The sequence below is a fragment of the Cyanidioschyzon merolae genome, chromosome 10 (genome assembly GCF_000091205.1).
Source record: "Cyanidioschyzon merolae strain 10D DNA, chromosome 10, complete genome".
Lineage (NCBI taxonomy): Eukaryota > Rhodophyta > Bangiophyceae > Cyanidiales > Cyanidiaceae > Cyanidioschyzon > Cyanidioschyzon merolae.
In genome coordinates this window covers 423,006-444,417 of record NC_010136.1, presented here as the reverse complement: position 1 = coordinate 444,417, position 21,412 = coordinate 423,006, and the positions used below count along the sequence as shown (strand labels likewise).

The 21,412-nt window shown below is 55.0% G+C and overlaps 7 protein-coding genes and 1 non-coding gene across 8 annotated transcripts, besides 2 other annotated features; 3 read left to right on the top strand and 5 right to left on the bottom strand.

Annotated features, from left to right (window-relative positions):
- Positions 1–2,181: 2,181 nt before the first annotated feature.
- Positions 2,182–3,408, bottom strand: CYME_CMJ159C (hypothetical protein; the record flags this gene model as incomplete). The annotated part of the gene is made up of 1 exon (XM_005534834.1): positions 2,182–3,408. The coding sequence occupies one exon, from the start codon at positions 3,406–3,408 to the stop codon at positions 2,182–2,184; it is 1,227 nt and encodes a 408-aa protein (XP_005534891.1).
- Positions 3,163–6,083: a sequence feature (repetitive element).
- Positions 6,084–6,280: 197 nt separating this feature from the next.
- Positions 6,281–7,624, bottom strand: CYME_CMJ157C (hypothetical protein; the record flags this gene model as incomplete). The annotated part of the gene is made up of 1 exon (XM_005534833.1): positions 6,281–7,624. One exon carries the CDS (start codon positions 7,622–7,624, stop codon positions 6,281–6,283), a length of 1,344 nt encoding a protein of 447 aa, XP_005534890.1.
- A 385-nt stretch (positions 7,625–8,009) lies between these two features.
- On the top strand, positions 8,010–9,110 carry CYME_CMJ156C (similar to microtubule-associated protein, RP/EB family; the record flags this gene model as incomplete). The annotated part of the gene is made up of 1 exon (XM_005534832.1): positions 8,010–9,110. One exon carries the CDS (start codon positions 8,010–8,012, stop codon positions 9,108–9,110), a length of 1,101 nt encoding a protein of 366 aa, XP_005534889.1.
- Positions 8,189–9,936: a sequence feature (possible transcribed region).
- Positions 9,937–11,856: 1,920 nt separating this feature from the next.
- CYME_CMJ154C (geranylgeranyl hydrogenase) lies at positions 11,857–13,221 on the top strand (the record flags this gene model as incomplete). Its single annotated transcript, XM_005534831.1, has 1 exon — positions 11,857–13,221. The coding sequence occupies one exon, from the start codon at positions 11,857–11,859 to the stop codon at positions 13,219–13,221; it is 1,365 nt and encodes a 454-aa protein (XP_005534888.1).
- A 248-nt stretch (positions 13,222–13,469) lies between these two features.
- Positions 13,470–14,531, bottom strand: CYME_CMJ153C (hypothetical protein; the record flags this gene model as incomplete). Its single annotated transcript, XM_005534830.1, has 1 exon — positions 13,470–14,531. One exon carries the CDS (start codon positions 14,529–14,531, stop codon positions 13,470–13,472), a length of 1,062 nt encoding a protein of 353 aa, XP_005534887.1.
- A 952-nt stretch (positions 14,532–15,483) lies between these two features.
- CYME_CMJ152C (4-hydroxy-3-methylbut-2-enyl diphosphate reductase) lies at positions 15,484–16,875 on the bottom strand (the record flags this gene model as incomplete). Its single annotated transcript, XM_005534829.1, has 1 exon — positions 15,484–16,875. The coding sequence occupies one exon, from the start codon at positions 16,873–16,875 to the stop codon at positions 15,484–15,486; it is 1,392 nt and encodes a 463-aa protein (XP_005534886.1).
- A 494-nt stretch (positions 16,876–17,369) lies between these two features.
- On the top strand, positions 17,370–18,236 carry CYME_CMJ151C (similar to thylakoid lumenal 17.4 kD protein, chloroplast precursor; the record flags this gene model as incomplete). Its single annotated transcript, XM_005534828.1, has 1 exon — positions 17,370–18,236. The coding sequence occupies one exon, from the start codon at positions 17,370–17,372 to the stop codon at positions 18,234–18,236; it is 867 nt and encodes a 288-aa protein (XP_005534885.1).
- A 1,769-nt stretch (positions 18,237–20,005) lies between these two features.
- On the bottom strand, positions 20,006–21,255 carry CYME_CMJ150T. The gene has a single exon (XR_002461354.1). It is a non-coding gene; the product is annotated as a hypothetical transcript (transcript).
- Between the last annotated feature and the right edge of the window lie 157 nt (positions 21,256–21,412).

Sequence of the window (21,412 nt, the reverse complement as noted above, 5' to 3'; positions counted from 1 at the left end):
TTGAGCAACCAGGAAAACAGAGGTCGTGAACAGAGCGATACAATAGACGTAAGCCGCAAACGTCGCTTCGTAGCCGCTGGTTGGACAACAGACAACGCCCGCTGCGCGATCTCCCACATCAAAAGAAAATGGACACAACGGCTGCTCTGGTATAATCGTTCAATTCATTCTAAGTTGTTCGCAAGATGTACAGCATGGAGATGCGTGTTGCAGCGATCCGGGATTTCGATTGCATCCCTGGGTTTCGGATTCTCGGTTGTGATTTCGGAGAGTGCCTGCTTCGACGAGTCGCCGATGGATTTCTTTACGTCAGTGGAGTTGAGATGATTCTCGATGGACTCGTACAGTTTTTCGAAAAATAATCAATGATATTATCCAATGCATACGTGCAAGCCTCCGTTCTTCTCCTTACCATATGTGTAGTGTGCTCAAATGTCGGATTCATTCATTTGTCGACCTTTTTGTTTCAAGGCAACTGGTGGGCGAAGCCATACGCGATCCTGGATAGACGAGGAAAGAAATCGGATGTCGTCCTTTGATGGCCTCTTCTTGAGCTCACGCAGAAACTTTACCAAAGTGGTTATTTGAAATAACTGAGTCAGCTCGAAAGATAAATCCTCCTCTGGTTTTGGTGGTTGAAGGAACTTGATTCGACAGTACCATGGTACCGTTTATGAGATACGTCTCCAGCGGCTCCCATTTCTTCTGTTCGCATGTAGAAAGATCATGGAATCGGGTTTGAGTCATCGTTGCGACTGATTCCAGTCTTTTTGGTTTTACAGGTTCAGTACATATACCATGGATCCCAGATTGCGGGATGGAAATTGACATTCGGGAAAGCGTCCATCACGCTGAACAGCACCTTCAAGTTCCATGACCTGCTCTCGGATGTACTGGTCGTTCTGTACGTTCCATCGTGCGCCAAACTTGCCATGAGCACCCGTAGGAGCGCCTCAATACTGATCGTGCGGATGCAGCACGGAGACAGAACGGCTTTGCCATGACACTGAGGGCGTCGACTCGAGACGTGGTTCATTCGACACGGGGTCCGAGTAACATAATCATTATGGGGGCTTGCAAGCTCCGCAGATCGACTTACTGCCTGTGGCGACACTAAGCGGAATGCTAGGAAGCCACTGCGACCAGGGCGACGCCCAGACGCATTCCAACGACTTGTGATGCCAGAATGAACGGCGTTGCGGATGTGCTGATCTGATGTCGCCTCAGCGAGTGCCGCTGGGGGAAGCATGAAACGCTAGCCCCGCAGACTCGTCCGGCTCGCATGACCTTGCGCCTAGAAGCCAAACTTTCGAAACTACAGAAATCTTTCCCCTTTCAACGGTTATCGTAGAGGTGGAAAGCATTTCTTATCTTGTTGCTAATCAGTTTTTGATTTCTGTTCTTTCGATAGATTACGATGGAGCGTGTGTAAGCGCTTTGTTCGAGAGGAGCGCGGATGGACCGAGGTTTCTCGAATTGTTCTCCGGCTTGGATTCTGGGCCCGGTACCTTTTTGATCGTGGACAACGCCAAGTCCCAAAAATCATCAATCGAGCAGAGCATCATGTGCTTGCACTTGCAGTGGGCAGCGTACTTGCCAAAGGGGATCGCCTAGCAGAAGCCCTGGATCCCAGGGCGTGTCACCAGGCGTGGAAACGGAGGAGGACGTTGACTAAACCCTTCCGTACCCGTGAAGTGCATGTATCGAGCGACACAGCGAGCTTTTAGGTGCCACAATTCGGTGCACGAAGGACGAAATACAGTGGACGTTCGGGAACTCTTGATCACAAACGAGTGTCACCGCTGCGAAAGGCGCATCAGGGCTGTATACAAAAAAAAAGACGAAAAATAGTCAGTGTCATGTAGATCGTAACTGCCGACTCTACATCAAATGCATCGACAACATTCGTACACAGCGAGTTCGGGACTTGGGCGTTGCTATCAACACGCACCGATAGGTGACAACGGAGCTGGATAAGGAGCAGCAACTGGCGTTTTTTAGAGCCGGAGAGAGCGTAGAGCAAGAGCTCGATGTCGCAGAAAGAGTTCGCAACGCCTTGTGTCCATGGCATTAGGACGAGTCCCAACCTTTAGCGTGCACACCCGAGCCAGATACATCGATCCGATCTATAGTATTCTGAATCGGGTGCAGAAGCAATGCCCAGGTTCTCGGTATTGATCATCAGCGTTTCATGCCGAGTATGCATTCAGAAGCGGTCGATGAATCCCGAAACATCCCGGATTTCTCTGCATCAGCTACTAATTGAGTTTGGATTACGGTTTGCAGCCACGGGTCACTGAATCCGAAAAACAAGGGTCCGCTGATTCGCGTCCCAGGCGCATGACTATGGAGGCATGCGTCCATCCAGGCATGCGATGGCGTATGGCGTCGGTAGGTCTCGCGACCGTCATCACTTTTGACGATGAAAAAGGGACCGCCTCCATTCGGGTCGGATTCGATGTGCATATGCCAGAGCCGGTTCCAGTGCGTTTTCGTCGCATGATAACCTGTTGGAAACGGATGTGCGTACATAGCCAGGCGCGACGAGAACCACTTTCGCTCCACCAATGGATCATCCGGACGAATCACGAGCTGACCTAAGCTCCGAACGGTAACACCAATGGAGCGAAGTGTGAACGGCACGGCGACGGTACCGCAACAGAAGGCAGCAATGCTATGATGGTTCAGCAGTCGACGCAGGGCGTACGGTGCCGGCTCGCGGGGTAGATCCGCGCAGAAGCGACTTTCGAACGCGCGGCGCTTTTCAGCACGCAGATCGGCAGGAGTCTGTTTCGGCGCCGTCTTGCCAGCTTCATTGGGCCGCACAGAGACGACTCGCTTCTTCGATAAAACGAACAGTCGACCCGAGTGATCCTTCACAGCGGAGTGGTTTTCGGTTTCCGCTATGGAGCTCGCGTCATCATTTCTAGGGTCATATATTGGCTCCCAAAATGCATACCTTCCTAGAGATGGAGGCGATTTCTCGCTTGCCCGCATGGAGAGGAAACCATGAAGCAGATTCGAATCGGCATCGCGCTCGGACGAAGCATTCACTGAGACTGTTGTGAGTGGATCCACCGCGGCGTTCGTTTCCGTTTGCGAGCAGCGTCTGCGCAGACTGCGCGTCTGAACGGAAAGCTGTAGCGCCACAGCGTTGGCGGCGATGCTTCGAGCGCGCCGCCCTCGTTTCTGTGGGCGATCAGCGTCCTCACCAATGGTCAGTGATTCGCTGCGCTTCCCCGCAGCCTTGCCGAGGAGTACAGCGCGACTTTGCGCGATCCCGAGCGACTCGAGAAGGCGCTGATTCCGAAGCCGCTTCTCTCTTATTTGTGCTTCATACGAGTTGCACGCAGTGCAGGCTGATGCTGTTTCTGCTGACCCAGCGGTGAGCTGCGGTTCAGCATCCATGACCCGGTGCGGTTTATTGTCCAAAAACAGTCGCCACCAGCAGCGGAGCGCCTCGGGTATCACACTGTGCGGCGTCTAGTACGTGAGCCCCCGAAAACGCTAAGCATGAAGCATGGCGCGTTCGTTGGCGCTGCGGCGCGTGTTTCGATTTGTAACGCTTGCGGTGGCGCACGCGGCGCGCACTCTAGGCGCACCCGGGATACCTGGCGGGCATGAGACGGGACGCGCATCTCGCCGTTGAAGGGAAACGCGATCTTTCCTAATCGTTTTCTTGTTGCTCTACCGTACAGGTCGTATTTGCGTTGCAGTCGTAGCAGAGTACAGTCCTTCACCTCAGTTGTGTACTAACCCTCAAGTAACTGTTTTCAAGTGATTTTTCGCGGTTTGTAGCAGAAGCGGTCAAAGAAGTCTCATTTCCAAATATGTAAAAAAGGAAAGTCATGGAAAAGGAAATGGAGGATCCTGGGGGCACAGCGTCGACAGCCGGCAGAGAAAAAACAAAAAACGGTGCCGAGTTCAGAAGAACAGGAGAGGACGAAGGAGCAAAAGCGGGAGGTCCGACAATAAAGGCTGCAAGAAAGACGGCGATACGACGAGATGGTGGTGAGAGCCTGTCTTCTTAAGCATACTACTGCTCCGCACGGGGAAAAGTTGCGAGATGCCATCAGAAACCGTGCCGAGTCGAACTCCGGGAGTGTTTGCAAGGCTTCTTGAGGACCGATGCATATGACGAGGGAGATGTATCGCGACGTGACGCACTTGGAAACAGCTGAGGTTTCGGAACGTGCCTTCTACAAGACCTTTACTCGTCACCTCATGCTTGCTATAGGGGAAACGTCGCGGCGAAATGAGCGAGTGGATGCCCGGCATGAAAAATGATGCTGCATACCGCTTCAACGTTACTCGATACAGGGGTGACTTGCGTGTTTACACCAGCGGGGCAGTCAAGCACCTCACGCACCTGAAGAACGATATGATCGTGAACCTCGAACGCTTCATGATACGCGCCATGTTTGCGCTGGACCCCCCGGCCTCTCTCGCCGCGCGATGTGGGCCATCATCGACGGCATCACGAACGATCGCCAGAACGTACAGGAGATCGAATTTGTCGACAAGAAGACGTCACGCCGGTGCCTGAATGAAGCTTCTGTAATCCGCGCGGCTATTCAAGAGCACCGTGCAGTCTTGGCGCTGGCGAATCGAGCGGAAAAGGTACCAGATATGAAAAGAGATGAAGAAAGATGTTATCGCCCCATTGTGCGCTATTTCGGATTCCTGAACCGAAAACTCGAGCGCAAGGCGGAGATGGAGCCGAGTCAGAAAGCAAATGAAGAGCCGGAGCGACAGAAGGCCGCGCTTCTGGGTAAGCGCTTCTACGTCGCTCCGCTGTGCAGCATCAAGTCGCACTATGTGATTATCGACTCCAGAGTCCTCTACGGCGTCATGGAGGAGACCTGTCCGCAGTTCGATGGAAGGAAGACGGAGTTCACCGGTGAAAGCCGGGAGACGTACTGGAAGAATATCTTCTATTTCAAACGTCGCAAAGTGAGCAAGCAGAGGGTATTCACGGGCACGATCGAAACCGATGGAGTGTCCATGTGTGCACACTGTCGGCGGTTGAAGGCGGATCGTCCTATCGTGCCTTCGGCTTCGCCCGTGACGAAGCATGAAGATGAGAAGGAGGCGGATCCTGCCACACAGAACGTGCATGAGAGTGACTTTGTCGTTGGCGTGGACCCCGGAAACACGATGAATATAGCCGTCGCAGCACCGAAGCGTGCAGAAGATGGCAGTGACGGTGACTTGCGTCAGAAAGACATGCGTCTTTTCAAGCTCTCGAGAGCAAGATACTGTCGAGAATCGGGCATAATGAATGCAAGGAAGAAAGTTGAGACATGGAATGCAGGAGCGAACGAGCACCTGGAAGCTATGAGCGAGGTGACGAGCCGAGGAGCGGACTTTCGAACTTTTCTGAAATTCACGAAAGTCCGTGTTGCTGACTGGGAAGCGCCGTGGAAAGAGTACGCCAAGCCCCGGTGGGCTCGTCTGCGCGTTAATCTATACTGTGGGAAGCAGCGGGCGACCGCGGATTTCTTCAATCAGTTGAGCGCCTGAAAGGAAGATAAGAGTAAGAGGCTTTTAGTAGCGTATGGATCAGGGCACTGGATGACCCAGAAAGCGTGTCAACCAGCGCCGTCAACAAGAACATACAAGGAGTGCGCAGGCGTTTCGTTACGATACCGATCGATGAGTTCCGGAAATCGCCTATACACGATGAGTTGGGATGTACACTTCAGAGGGTGGAGATGGAAAAGTGCCCGAGGAGCCCTGAAGATATACAAAAGTACGGAGCGCTAACAGAAGAGCACATGGGAAGGAAAGCGAAAGTTTCTGGACTAGGTGCATCCGGAAGTACAATCAATAGCAAGAAACGTATGAAGTTTGTGAACCAAGACTTTAACGCCGCTATCAATGTAAGGAGGTGCGCGGTGATAGAAAGAAGACCTCCAGAGTTGACCAGAGAGAATTTCGCGGAAGAACCTCTCAAGGTGGAATTATATGAGAAAAAGTTGAAACCCTTAGTAGGCGGCCGGTCCAAAAAGGCTGGGAGGCGTCTGCACGTCAGTTGGAGAAGTTTTGTCTTGGGCGCGTTCGCCGCCACTACTGTAAACCGCTGGCGACTGCTTTCGACTTTTGAACGGCGTTCGCGAGTGTCACCCGAGGTCGCGTGCACGGCATCATTCTCGATACTAAAGTGCATCCTCCATCTCCAGACGAGGCGGTGACAGCAGACACGGATGCATCACTCCGCATTCTTCCAAAGCTGAACGCTTTGCGCGTTCGTTTCACATGGTTCGTCAGCCTGCTCCTGCTATTTCGGAGGTGTTCCACTAGACGCAGTTGCGTGTGCAGCGCCAAGACCCCGGCGAGGTGGCCGCAACGTCGCTTTGAGCGGTTCCAAAAGTGCTCGCTCGCCACCGGTTTGTGCACCAAGTGCCTGCCCAGGTTGCCACCCGAGCCGCCGCATCAATTCGTGGCCGCGATTCTCGGCTGCAACTGGCTGAACGGCAAGCGCGGTCTGCTGCAGCTGGGCACGTCCCCGCTCGGTGTGAACCGTACCCTTGGTGAACTGTTTCTGTTGCTTCTCCGTGTCCTCAGGGGAGCGCTTTGCCGACGTCGCCGAAGCGTTCGACCGCGAGGCGTCGTTCGTACGCGTTTCACGACGTGTCCTATAGAGGCCGCTTTGCTTGAGCAGCGCCTTCTCGGAACATTCCGAGGCCAGCCGTTGCGCCTCTTCAAGCCCGCACCATCGAGTATTGCGCGTTCGAGCGACCGCTACTACATGTGCATTAGGCTTCGATACGACGCGCGTTCGGCAAGCCTGCGCCAGCCGGTGAAGGAATTCGCGGCCCGTGCTACATATGGCTGGCATGTCTACGTAGTCCACCGCATTTGGTCCGGTATCCTCACAGAAACGCATCATCGTACGGATCGCCTCATCCATGGTGGCCTCCAGCTTCATTTTTGTTTCTAGGAAACGTTTCTCTTTGACTGCACTTTTCCGTCTTTGCCGCCGCTTTCGGCGTCCGTGACCGATCAGCAACTGGTTGAATTCCGCCTCCCGCTCCAACCAGCTCAGTTTCGCGTGTAAGCCGTTGCCAGTTTTACGATACCAGCTTGTTTCCGCGAGACTCTGCAGATTTTCAGTGTCAAACTCCTTCCGGTGCCAGTCCTCAGACAATGACTCGCTTGGGCTGGTTTCTGAGCGACCACTCTTATCCAAAGGTGCTCCACGCTCCGCCGTTACAGTGCGAGACTCACCCGTGTGAGTTGAGCGCGTCTTTTCTTGCAGCGAGTCCGAGTCCGAGTCCGAGTCCGCGTCCAAGTCGAGCGGCGTGAGCGCCCACGCTCCGCTGGGTAGACCGTCGGCCTCAAAGTCCGAGTCCATGTCCGAGCCGAGTTGCATGAGCGCCAGCAGGGGGCTCGATAGTTCGTTGTCGCTGTCGTCGTCGTCGTGAAACCGGCGCGACACAGCGTCGTACACTGCGCTCGTCCACACAGCAGCCGCGCTGGCGTCGACATGCTGCCACGGTGCGTCCCGAACGGATACCGTTTCTGCCGCGCTCCCAGGTTCACAGAGCGCACCACACCGACAGCAGCATTTCTCACCTGCCCGCCTGTCCTTCGCAGTTGTGTGGCGACACCGACGTGGCATCGCAGTTCTGGACAAGACTCGTCCCCAGAGTTAGTACCAAGGTGCACTGACGACCGGTTTAACCAGCCGTTACCATCGCATCATCGATCGCGCACGGGAATGAAGTTATCGAGCTGGCGCGGCATCTTGGATCTTAATTTTCAAACTGGATTCGCGCAACGCTATCGCTAGAAGCGCCCGCTACCAGGACGCAATCATCACGCAAACATAGCGGATTACGCTATATAATCGTATCGTTGTGGAACACTGTTGCTGCTGTCGCTGGTGCTCTCGTAGCGTCATTGCGGTGCAGTTGCGTCAAATCTCTGTCAGTCCCAGCGGAAGCGCATCTGATTGTTTGGCAAGATCAACGTGAGGTTTCGGCTTTTCAAGCGACTGAACGAACATGGCAGAGGCAGTGGGCATCATGTCTGGGGCTTTTTTTGTTTCTCGGGGGGAACTCTTATCGTGGCTGAACGACTTTCTCAAACTGAGTTACACGAAAGTTGAACAAGTCGCAGATGGTGCAGCGCACTGTCAGGTTTTTGACGCTCTCTTCCCCGGGAAGGTACCGCTGCATAAAGTGAACTTTAGCGCTCGGCATGAGTACGAGTACGTACAGAACTATAAGGTGCTTCAAGCGGTTTTGGATAAAGTTGGTATCGAAAAACACATCGAAGTCGAGCGACTCATTAAGGCAAGAGCGCAGGATAACCTGGAGTTTCTCCAGTGGGTCAAAGCAGTGTTCGATCGCTTCTACGCCGGCCAGCCTTACAACGCCGTGGAGCGACGCGAAGCCGCTGTCCGCAAGTACAACGAACAAAAGCCCGGTGTCAGCAGGGAAACCGTAGGTGCTGCGATGAAGCGACGTCCTGTATCGGGCCCAAAAACTGCCGCTGGCCTTCATGCGCCCGCTGCGCGAACGCTTCGATGCACGGGTGCGGTTAACAGCAACATTCGGGCGCAGCGGGAGGAGGCCTATCGAGCGGCTTCCGCTACGACGCATCCCCGTGGCGGCACGCCCGCACAGGAATCCACGACTTGCTCGAGCCCGGCTCAGCCGCGCACTGCATCGCCAGGCACCAAGACGGAGCCGCCGGCCGTTAATGCTGCAGACGGCCTGGCGCGGGAACAGGAGTCCAAGCTGATTCAGAAAATTACTGAAATGCAGCTTGCCATCGATAATCTCGAGAGAGAACGAACCTACTATTTTGAAAAACTACGTGATATCGAGATGCTCTGCCAGACGCATCCGGAGCCAGAGCTACCGCTCATCAAGGCTATCCAAGCGGTACTGTACGACGAGCCCCTTCAAATCGAGCGGGATGAACCCGCTCCCGTCTCACGAGGCACAGGAGCGCATTCTACGTCGGATTCCCTGTTGCCGCCCGCATCCGCAAGCGATGTTGAGGACACTCCTGCAAGCTTCGATTCCATTTTTTCGAAAACGGTGATCACGAGCTGCTCGGAACAGCAAATGGGAGCGACGTTAGCATCTCTTCTTTAAAGGGAAAATGGGCGTTCTCGCGCTCAACGCCTCAATACCACCGTCTGCATCGAGTGCACCGGCATGCGTCCCCCGATCTATCTGATCCAAGAACCCTCAGGCAAGCACCACTTCTCGCAGGCGATACCTAACTCCAAGAAGCTCGCAGCTGAAAAACAGAGAGCTTCAGAACAAGCGTGCAACCGAGCCGTCGTCGAACGCCCTAGCCGGCCGAGTGGACAGCGAAACATCCGCGGCGTCGCGTCCGTGTTCTGACTCTGAAACGCCGCACCTTAGACAACAGCATTCCGAACTCTAGGAGACAAACGCTTCCTTTCGGTTGCGAGGTAAGGCCACGCGAACGCTCGGAACACTGTCTCTGAAAACGCTGGCGACACGAGCGTCTATGGCCCTCGGCGGAAACGCTGACACGTGCGAGCTTTGGCCAGGATCATGCACCAGACGCTGCTGAACAGTGTGGGCACCAAGTCTATGTCATAGCTGCCACAACAGAGCGGGTTGCGGCAGGTCCTCACAACCGCCGTGGCTGGATTACTGGACGCACTGAACTCGTAAAACCTGCTTCGCCCAAAATCATGGCTTTCCGATCACCCGCGATTCCGTTTTCCAAACGTTTGCGAAAGCAACAGCAGACCGGCGAGCTGTTCCTGCTCACGCGACCACAGGACTCCCAGGCGTCCTCTCGAAACATGGTACCCGGTCTTCGCTGGAGTTTCGGCGAAACCCAAGGTTTCGTTGCACTGCGCTCTCCAGTGAATACCTGTCTCGCAGATGCAACATGCAAAATCTCAATGAAAGCACCGCGTACACTTCGTCTAGTCTTCCAACCCAATTTGCTGGAGACCTGCTGGGGTGTGTAGCAGGAGATCGACATCACGATGCAATGTACCGTATAGATCGTAGACGAATTGCCGGTGGGATATATTCTTTATTGAACAGTGCAACGAGTACTGTGTTTCTCCTTCAAGTCAGTTATACCAAAGTACTCCGATGGTTGAGGAACACTGAAACAAAGAAGCATATGCACTCTGCGGCAAACAACCGATATTCTCGAAGACTGCTTATGGACAATGGAAGAATGCGACCCGTTGATCACCGTATGGAAAGAGAAATTGTCGGTATCATTTGCCACAGGCGTCTCAGTTGCTCGACATCTTGTTCATCTGGTCCTGTAAAAGCTTGGAAACAGGCAAAAAATCCAGTTTCACGCACGGCCATCGTCTACGGAAATCGCTACCACAGCTTTCCTGGGACGTCGCGATCGGTATGAAGCACAGGCACTTTGGTTTGTTTCCTCAGTCGATGAGGCTTGCTTCGGATGAAACGGTGGGAGCATATATTGGTATTCTCGGAAAGGAGGCCCAATGTATGTACGATCGAAATCGAAGAAGACGAGGACATCATCATCTATTCTAGCTGCAGGGCATTCATTTGATGGCCTCGCTATCGCTCGTAATAAAGGCGCATACAACAGCACCAACCACTTTATCGAATTATTGAAGGGTTTCCCTAACGTATTGAGACGTCCTTCTATTGAACAACATGGTATTTCAATATTCCCCAGGGATCGAGCATTTGCCGATTCTATCTGGGTAGAGCTGCTTTTCATTCCGTAGTACGTTCCGTTGTTGTACCCCACTGAAGAAGTGTTTTCTATCATGGAAATTATCGACCGCTCCACTGGCCGAATCGCTGAATCGCCCAGCACACAGTGACACACTGTGGCACATTACATCTTCCTTGAACGAATCCTTCTCCATTAGGGAAGATCCTCACCTAATGGCATGAAGAATTGCGTTCATTTTCAAAAAAGTCTGAGGGATGAGCTGGGATGTACCATTCAAAGATCGGGATGGGGAGAATGCAGCGGAGCATTTCGACGATAGAAAAGCACGGAGAGCTGACAGAGCAGCAAATGGCACTGAGGGCACTAGTTTGAGGACTCCTTCCATTGGCGAGCACCACCAGAGGCAATACATGCATGGAGTTCGTGAACCGAGTCTTCAACGCCGCTATCAATATCAAATGATGTGCGGTGCTGGAGACGAGACCCTCGGGGCTAGCGCGATCCTCTTGCTTCGTGCAGCCTCACAGTCTCGAAGCGTGCCTGAATAAACTGAAATTGATGGCAGTCTGACGGTCAAAAAAGGCTGAGAGGCATCTGCGCCTGGGTATCAGTTTACCATCTCGAGCCGACGTCCTCTGGGGTACGCCAACGTCGTCCTGTCTCTCTGCTATGACCGTAACGGCGCTATAGGCGCGATCACCGATGCAGGAATGCAGATACGCGGCACACGATAGAACGTACAAAGTGACCAATGTATCCGAGAAGAATTATGGACCATGGACCTTGGAGATAGGGCGTGGTATGATCGGTGCTTCACCGCGCACCGTTGGGGATCCCTGATCTTTTAGGAAGGTTTTGTCCAATTATGGAAGATAGCCCGACGCACCGGCGTCGAGCTGAAAGGATCTCGGGGTGCGATCCCGCGAGCGCGCTGCACCACGCCGCATTCCAGCGGATCGTGAAAGCATCGGATTTACGGACTGCACGAACGCGTCGTTGCTGCTACACGCGTGCTGCTCTGTTGAGGTGTGTGTGTGTGTGTGTGCGGTGTCTTGGGCCGCAGGAACTTGATCACAAACAGCCAGGCCTTGAGCCCAGCGTGTGCGACGCCCAATTGACGGTCAAGTCAAGAAGTTTCTGCGCATCGCAAGTCATCTGCTCCGTTTGAAGAAGCGTAAAATGGCAACCTCGAAACCGTCTGTCACTTTTGTGAGCGCGCCCGCCCAGTTCTGGGGCGCTTCAAGCGCGCGCCCGCTTGCTCCCCGTCGTGTTCACCGCCCATGCATCCGCCGCGTACCCTTCCTTCAAGCAAAGTTTCGTGTTGCTGTTGTAGGTGGTGGACCCGCCGGGGCGTGCGCGGCGGAGGCGCTCGCCAGGTGCCCAGAGATTGAGACTTTTCTCATAGAGCGAAAGATGGATAACTGTAAGCCCTGCGGGGGTGCTATCCCGCTGTGTATGGTGGATGAGTTTGGCTTACCGCCCGACATCATTGACCGGAAGGTTCGGCGCATGCTCATGGTTTCGCCCTCGGGACGTGAGATTCCGGTTGGTCGAACGCTCAAACCTCATGAGTACATCGGTATGACACGTCGCGAGATTCTGGATAGCTATCTGCGAGAGCGCGCTTATGAACTTGGAGCGATTCGTGTGCACGGGCTCGTTCAGGAGGTAGAGCTTCCGGATCCGCGCGATCCCCGCGGCAAGTACCGAATCAAGTACGCAGACTACGATAAGATCGACGGGGGCAGGGCCACCACAAGCTCTCTCGAAGTCGACATGGTCGTCGGGGCAGACGGTGCCAACTCTCGGGTCGCCAAGGCAATCGACGCTGGCGACTACAGCTATGCGATTGCTTTCCAGGAGCGAATCAAAATTCCCGACGACAAGATGGCGTTCTATGAAGATCTCGCGGAAATGTATGTCGGAGATGATGTGTCACCAGATTTTTATGCCTGGGTTTTTCCAAAGTACGACCACGTTGGTGTCGGGACCGGAACGGTAATCGACAAGCCCAACATCAAACGCTACAAGGAAGGCATTCGCCAGCGAGCAGCACCGAAGATCGCTGGTGGCAAAGTGATCAAAGTAGAGGCGCATCCGATCCCGGAGCATCCGCGGCCGCGTCGCGTGGTCGGCCGGGTTGCCCTCGTCGGTGACGCGGCCGGCTACGTAACCAAGTGCTCCGGCGAGGGTATCTACTTCGCTGCGAAGAGCGGACGCATGTGTGGCGAAGCGATCGTACGCGCGAGCTTGAACGGAAGCCGCATACCCACGGAGCAGGACCTGCGCAATGGCTACCTCCGGCCGTACGATCGCCAGTATGGACCAACGTATACAGTGCTTGATATCCTGCAGAAAGTGTTCTACACGAACAATGCCGCTCGGGAGGCGTTTTGTGAACTCTGCGGCGATGACTACGTCCAACAGGTGACCTTTGATTCGTATCTTTACAAGAAGGTTACGCGCACGAGCCCAGTTGAGGACGTCAAGTTGCTCTTCCGCACGATAGGATCCCTGATGCGTGGCCATGCTCTAGCCCCGTAGGCGCTTCCCATGTCAGAACACGGGAAGTGAAAGTGCTGTTGGTTTGCGGTTGAGCGCGGGCGCATCTGGCGCTTGCTTTTTACCAAAGAGGCTCTACCGCATCACCAACTGCTGAGCATCGAGCGAATGACCCCTACACGGAGAACTGTATGGAACCGCGGACGAGTGTAACCAGAATATCATCGCACTATGAACGGTGTCTTCAACGGCTTTAAAGCGTTTATGCTTGCTCAACATTCCACTCATGTTCAGTACATGCGCATCAACTCGAATTCGAGCCAGCGCCCAGCGAGTCCGGCCCTGGGCGCGAGCCTCAGATGCTCACGAAGCCACGCGACCCAGTCTGGAAACAGGAAACGTTCGCGGATCTGGGCACAGCGGCATGCAACGCGAGCGAGCTCTACCAGTCCATCCGGTAGGAGTCGCTCTCGACAGCTGACCCTCGCGGCGGTCGAGACGCACGGCTGCCTCCGAAGCCAACGATAAAGGATGCAGGGCACGGCGATTTCAAGAGTGACAAGTCCCAACTCGACCGATTCAGGGATGGACGCATTCGGGGTCGCGCCGGTCTCCGAAACCCCCTGCATAACCCATTCCAGGAGCACAACATAATCCATTGGCTCGAAGACGATCGGGGATGCGTATACCAGCGTCGCAAAAGCATTGCGACGTAGATGCAATGTGTCCGTCGGCGATAGACGCGTCTGCGCATCATCGCCGCCATCCAGTGTCGCGTATTCCGTCGTTGCCCGAGACATCTCCTGAGAAAGCGCTTTCAGATAATGTTGACAGATCGTTGAAGCGCAGGTAGCCTGGGGCGCACCCGGTAGGCACCGCGTCGTGCCAGCTTGATTCAAAACAGTTTCCCATTGTTGTGTCTCTTCCGTGTCGATATACAGCGGCCGAAAGAGATCGCCGAGGATATCCCATTCCAGCTCATCGTCCACCACAGGTGGTGCCGCCAACCAGCGTGGAGCCTCGGCCCCGATGCGCTCGAACTCGTGCTCGAGACACGGACTCGGTCGTGCGAAGAGGTACGGCTGAAGGAACAGCGGCGACAACGACGACGACGACGACGGTGCACCACCGGCGCCTTCACCACGTGTTCCGACCGGAGTTAGCGCTCCGCCTCCAATCCCTGTGATTGCCTCGTAGAGTCTGCAGGAAGGCGGCAAGTCAGCGGCACTGACGCTTGACGCTGCGTTCTTTCCCGCATCCGCAGCTCCTGCTGCTGCTGTTGCCGTTGCTGCTATAGACAACGCTCGCACTTCAGATTGTGGATTCCGCTTTCGCGGAGGCTTCCCGGTCATCGCACTTCGAAAACTGTGGGCATGAGTGTTCGGAAGCAAGTCGTCAGCCCCGACTTTGGAACAGCGTGCAACACCTGGAAGAATGCGGTACAGGTTTCGATCCTGCAAGCGCTGCGCCCAGCCTCCGTCCAAATTGCTTGAGCATCATCGCCCGTCCCAGTGTCGCTCAATGCCGACAACTATCGCGTGCATGAATCGTATGAGCGGACCCGAATCCCCGAGACGAACTATGGGTGATGGTTATTGGTGGAGCATGAAGGCCAGGTACGGAATGATGGAAGCTCTGGTAGGTGTCAAGAATCATCGCGCACTCCGTGATACCTGGTTAAATGCGTCGAACTGTCGCGTCGCCGTATTCATCCAGAGCAGCGGGCAGAGACGGATTCCATGCGTTCCTATTCACACGGAAAGATAATGAAGGTGTGAGCAGGTTTCAGCCGGTGCTCAGCTGGTGCCGTGCTGCGGAAACCGATCTAGGCGGTCCGATGAACGACGAGGTTCCGCAGTTGCGCGCAACGGCCGCAAGGCTCGACTCGATACGAAGTGTTCTTTCTGAGCGCTGCGGTGGAAACGGGGAATTTGGGCAGAGACACACCACACCGCTCTGATTCGATGCGTCGATGCAGGCACCGCAAGCTACCGCAAACATGCTAGCGTGCGTGAGAGTGCGAGAGAGAGAGAGATAGAAAGGATATCTCACTGCAGCTGATAACATGTCATGAATCGTGATGAAGACGCGTGAACGTGCTTGCAATGGGTACACGTTCGCATGCACTGCACGGTTTCCTGGGTGCCCGCAACACCACAGATGCACGGGTCATGCGCTCGCCACTGGACTTGCCGCACATCCTGTACCAATCGATCATTCCATGACTCGAGGATGCATGCGGTCGCCAACGGGAGGACGACTTCGTGAACCAGAACAGATGAAAGCATCATCCGCGTTGTGAGTTTAGACGGCTACCTCTGACTTTGCGAGGGCGTGGATGAGGAAGATGCGATCAAGACATTCCTCGACATAACGATCGGGGGTCGATGCACCCGATGTCACACCGAGGCGCACGTGGCCACCGTGCTTGCCGGTCTTGGGCAACCAGTACTCAGCGCGCTGGATTTGTCCATGCACATCGCGATACTCAATGCGATTCCCGGGTCCAATGCGCTCGGCGGTGTCCACGTGGTAGACAGGAATACCGCGCTGATGGGCGATCTCGACCAAGTGACTCGTGTTCGAGCTATTGAAACCGCCGACGACAAGAATGAGGTCGAGGTCCTGCTCAACCAGCTCTAGCATCGCATCTTGGCGTTCCTGCGTGGCATCGCAGATGGTATTGAACGCCACAAAGTGCTTCGAGAGCTCGGTTGGACCGAACTTGCGCATCATGGTTTTCTCAAAGAGCTTCCCGATAGCAGCGGTCTCGTTCTTCATCATCGTGGTTTGGTTGGCAATGCCAACTGCATTCAGGTCTCGTTCGGGATCGAAACCGGCGCTCATCGCATTTTGAAACCTGTTCAGGAATGCTTCCTTATCGCCACCGTGAAGAATGTAGTTGCAAACGTATTCCGCCTCCTCAAGGTCCTTGACAATCAGATACGTTTCCGCGAATGAAGCAGTTGCTATGGTCTCCTCATGATTCCATTTCCCATGGATGATAGAGGTGCAGCGCGCCCTCTGATGCTTATCGAGCGCATTCCAAACCTTGCTCACCCAAGGGCAGGTTGTGTCCACGATCTGGCATCCCAACCGATCCAGATACGTCATTTCGTCGAGCGTCGCTCCGAAAGCCGGCAAAATCACAACGTCCGACGGCTCGATGCCGCTCAGATCCTTATGCCGCATGCCCCGTTCATCCACATGTTCTGGAACGAAGAAAATACCCATCTCCTTGAGTCTCGTATTAACCTTGGGATTGTGGATGATCTCATTCGTGATCCAGATCCGCTTGTCGGCGAACTGACGACGCGCCTCAAACGCTAGCGCGACCGCGCGTTCGACTCCCCAGCAAAAGCCATACGCTTTGGCCAGGAGCACCGTCAAGCCGTCCCGTTCCAGGGTGTACGCACTTTCACGTAGCGCCTTCAAGAGTTCCGATGAGAACTCTCCAACCATCAATCCTTGTGCTTCTTCTTTCGTAGAGGCGAAACCTCGACGATTAAACTTCTCGCTCTGCATAATCTCGCGGCGTCGCTGCTTTTTGTCTAGCGGCCGCTCGGCAACTGCATAGACGGTGCGTGATGAAGCTCCATGTGAGCGTCTTCTGTGTGCGAGCGTTACCTTGGAAGCATCAAAATCCGCAAAATTCGTGCCAATATGCGGTCTCGATAAGCTGGGAAAACAGAACATGAGCGAACACGTGTCGTTCCACAGGTGCCCGCAGAGAAACGCCAACGCATTACTCAAAGCGTGCACGAAACACGCGCCTCTGCGTGCCGCGCGATACCACCCGTTCTGCTGGTGAGCGACGCGCGCACGCAGCCGACTGGCGTCTCGTGCACAGCGTGCGCGTCAGAGGGCGGCCACCGGTGACTCGGCGTGCACAGCGTCGTCCGCTCTGTATATAAAATGGCTTCTATGTACAGATTGAAAGCGTTTCAAGTGTGACGCGATGCTCGACACCCAGCGCGTACCACATCACCAGATACGCCCGTGGTGACGTGCCGGGCGTGCGATGCGTACCGTTCAGCAAGGGATTTATGGTACGTGCCTGCGCGATCGCTTGTCGTTCGGAAGGGCGTGCTCTTGTCGAGCGTGTTCGCGGGTCAAGACTCGGCTCGACACACTAGGAAGAAACCTGCAAGGTCAGGTTTCAAGTACGCTAGAGAGTCTTTTGGGAAACGATGACAAAGTTTGCACCAGCACTGGATGACTTGGGTGTCGTGGCGCCTGCTCCGCGTCAGCGCTATGTGACGGTGGCTTTTATCGGCACAGGCGTGCAACTAGGTACGCGATCAGCAATATCCAACACGGGGCGGTTTCTTTGGGAGCGTGCCTTTGCGGGGTCCGACGCGAAACGTCTACGCGTTCGACACCAGTGCCGAGAAGGTCGTCTGCGGCTTGGGTCACCGGTTGCACCTCGAGCCAGCTGGGGCACGCCCGGGCAACGCCTATCGAATCTGACACAAAGCTTAGCAGTCGGTTTGTATATGGTCCCGCTGCTGTTTTGTTTCGTGGATCCAATGGGACTGTTTGCCGCGCCTTCGCCAGCTTTCAAGCTACCACCGGTCGATATGACGGACCCGAACCGGTGCAACTTGACGTCGTCGACGATTGGCCAAGCGAATGCTGCACGCGATAAGTTCCTAGACGGGAGGTTTTGCGATTTACGCGGTAGAGACTTTAGTGGATATGATCTGAGTGGGGTTCTGCTCGAAGGCGCAACCGCGGATGAGGCGCGTTTCCGGTCCACGCAGCTGAGCAAGGCATACGCACCGGGCTTCAAATGCCGCAGATGCGATTTCGAGGACGCAGTCGTTGACCGTGTCAACTTTGAGAATGCTGATCTCAGTGGAAGCGTTTTTAGGAATGCGGTTCTTTCAGATTCAATGTTCAGCGATGGTACGAATGTGCGTGATGTTGACTTTACAGATGTCTATATTGGCGAGTACGGCTTGAGACGGCTATGCCGAAACCCGACGCTCGACGGAGAGAATCCGCTGACCGGTGCCCCGACTCGTGCATCTCTCGGATGTCGAGCGGAGCGCTAGCGCTTCGTCGCCGATGACCACGCTGACCGAGCCATTCATACTGGACGATGCTGGAGCACTCACGATGCCCAGGGACTCGAGCACCCGACGACATCACGACGAACGGCTTGCGTCATATTTGCGAGTAGGCCAGCTCGGGATGTGAAACCGAGCTCGAACGCTCTGTGCGAGCGACACGCTTGCGCTGGTCATGTGCTGGATGTTGCGGTGCTGCGGCGGTGGTAGCTGGAGCCTGTTCCTCGCGAGTGCGCTTTCTATGAGATTGGATCTCGGGCAAATCTGGGTGTGTCATCATCCCGCGGGCAATGAATCCAATCATGAACCTGGTACTTTATCTGGGAAATTTTTGCAGTCTTTCACGCACAGTCATGTTGCTCGCTCTAACTCTGGGTCATAGGTTCAGATAAACAAGCGGTTAAAACGGGATTTCCTGGGGTGTACGCGCTCATCACGTACGAAACGAAGTCCAGGAGCTTGGCACTACGCCATGTGATCGTTGCATACTGCGTAAAAACAGACATTCGCTTCTGAAGATGTCTTTGGGGCGTTCCGCTTTCGTGTGCAGGTCTTTGCCGCAGCGATGTCCCGACCATGTGATGCGACGACGCGTTCTCGCTGATCGAAGCAGCCGAACGTGTGCATTTCGTTTTGATTCAGGATCGATGAAGTCGATGAGATCGCTAGGCGCTCTTTATCCATGCCCGAGCAGTATGAAACAAGTCCACGAATACGAGCGCGTACTCTAAAGCTACGGAGGAGTGTCATCCCAGGGTCATCAACGCCAGCTGTTCGCGACTGGCGTTGGGACTGCTTTTTCGCCGTCTTTCTCTCTAGGCGCCGGCTTTAGATACACCGGCCTCTCCGGTCCGTCGACCTCGGTTGCCGGAGATCGGCGGACGTTCCTATAAGCGTTCAAGTCTCGAGTTCGATGCATCTGGCTGTTGTCCACGCATGTCATGCGCAGGCGGTGGATGCAGTCCACGCTTCGCTTCCAGCGCTCATCTATGTTTGTACACCGCCACAGAGCGTCATTCGCATCGGTGACAACTGGCTGTGGCCACGTTTTCGCATCGACACACTGCATTTGCGCCTAAGAGCGCTGGAGTACCGCGCCTCAAGGCCTGACACATCGCCCCGCACATGCGATGGAGCGCTATAGGTAGGCTTCCCTAAGGGTCCGCCTCCGATTCCATGCCCGGTGCCGTGTTCGAAGAGGACGCGCTTGCTCTGGGCGATCACCTCGTCGAGTTCGCTGTCCGCTGTGTACGCAAGCGCACGCTGTCCAGCTCGGTGGATGCTTTTTGGGGCCCGGTGCTCTCCATGAACAGACAAGTACCGGGAGGGATATGCAGGCTGGGGGAACCACTTGGTAAATTCCGGTCCGTGTACGCCTCCTTCGTGTAAAGTTGCGACGCATGCTCCACTGGAAGGGGCCGCGGCGATGACGCCCCTTTGAGCGCGAAACTCGTTGCCGGGCACGCAGAAGAGTCGGGAGCGTCGCGGAGCGTATCCCGCAAGAGGGATGGTGCTGGCATCGGATGACGTTTCATCGTTGGTTTGAACGAAAGCATGATTTGTCTTGCGAATGGAATCGGTTATTGACGTGAAGCATGTAGTGAGTTTCGGGCGGGCGCTCGTAAGCAAGTCGTGCAGGGACGACGTCGCGGCGCTTTCCCGTCGGCAATCCAATGGACGGAATAGGTGCGCTCACGAGTTGCCTTGACACACACACACACGCACAGAGAGAGAAATCGAAAACCTGAAGCATACTTTATTCGAGCATGGTACTCATACGTTGAGGAGAAGCGTACAGGCTTGTGCGTATCCATTAAGTAACGGGATCGATGCTTTCAGGGACGCCCTTGTTGGACCATATCGATAATCATCTTGATTCCGGTACCGCGTATCCATTAAGTAACGGGATCGTTGATTCCAGGGACGCCCTTGTTGGACCATATCGGTAATCATCTTGATTCCGGTACCGCGTATCGAATTCCAGCAGCAAAGTGTTGAAGGAGCCGCTGTGAAACGATGACCGCGAATCCTAATCCACGTCAGCATCCATGGGCCCTGATTGCTGCATGTCCAATGCAGAGGCTGTACACCTTCAAATATTTCGGAAAATAATCGCGAGGCGCGGACAGAGCCAGCAGTTCAGCATTCGATTCTACGCTGACACCGGTTGTAAAGCGCTTGTCGTTATTCCCATGGATTTCGCAGGCCAAATCCAGCATGGGAACTGCGCACTGGCCATCTATAACTCCAACGGGAACCTCGCCGACGTCAGTAGGAGACGGGTCAGCGCCCGATGCGGTTGCACTCATCAACGGCGACGCAACTTGCGCTTACATTTGTGTTTGCGATGTACGCAACTTTCCCAAGAACTGCTGCATCCTTTGCACTAATCAGGGAGACATGCTTGCGCGACTGCTGCCCCCATCCGGGGAAGCGTTCAGCAGTGCGCACTACTCCTCCCAGTTCCAAAAGCCACAACACACATTTACGCGTCCTACTGACACTCAGTCATCTGCATCTTTTCCATGCCGTGCGCACAGATAATTCGGAGTCATGAGCGCAGCGGCAGCGGCAAACACAGCCGTATCACTCCAAAGCGTGTTCGAGGGTACGCTCCGCTGGCAGACTTCTCGAAGGAGCACGCTCTACTGGAACGGTGAGGCAGTGCAAGCGATGTGACCGACGCCACACCTAGCTCGACACCAGCGTTAGAGGGCTTCGTAACCACGGCGTGCAAACTGCTCCCAGAACAAAGCTGGGGGCGCAGTGCGGCGTGTTTGTCAGGTTGCGAAACACGTTCTGCTGGTTTCGGGTGCACCTGGCTCGGTGGACCACGTAGCCGCCCAGCGTCCGCTGGGCTCTCTCGGATGCCGGTGCGTACAGTAAAGCGACGCTCCCCGGTCTAAAGCAGAACAAAGTCGTTAACGATTGCAGTCCGATTGCTTTGGGGTCCCAGCTTCGCACTGAGACGAGCAAAAGTGACACTCATAGAGTCAGGCGCTTTACCAAAAGCGGCGGACTCGGTGCCACGGCCGCAGACGATAGCCCTCACGCAAACGCCACCATCGCCCAGTGGCCGGGGCACCAGAACGAAGGCATTCGCCTTGTTGGAGGCAGCGTGTACCCGTCACGAGCTGTCGAGGCACTCCGTCGCGATTCCT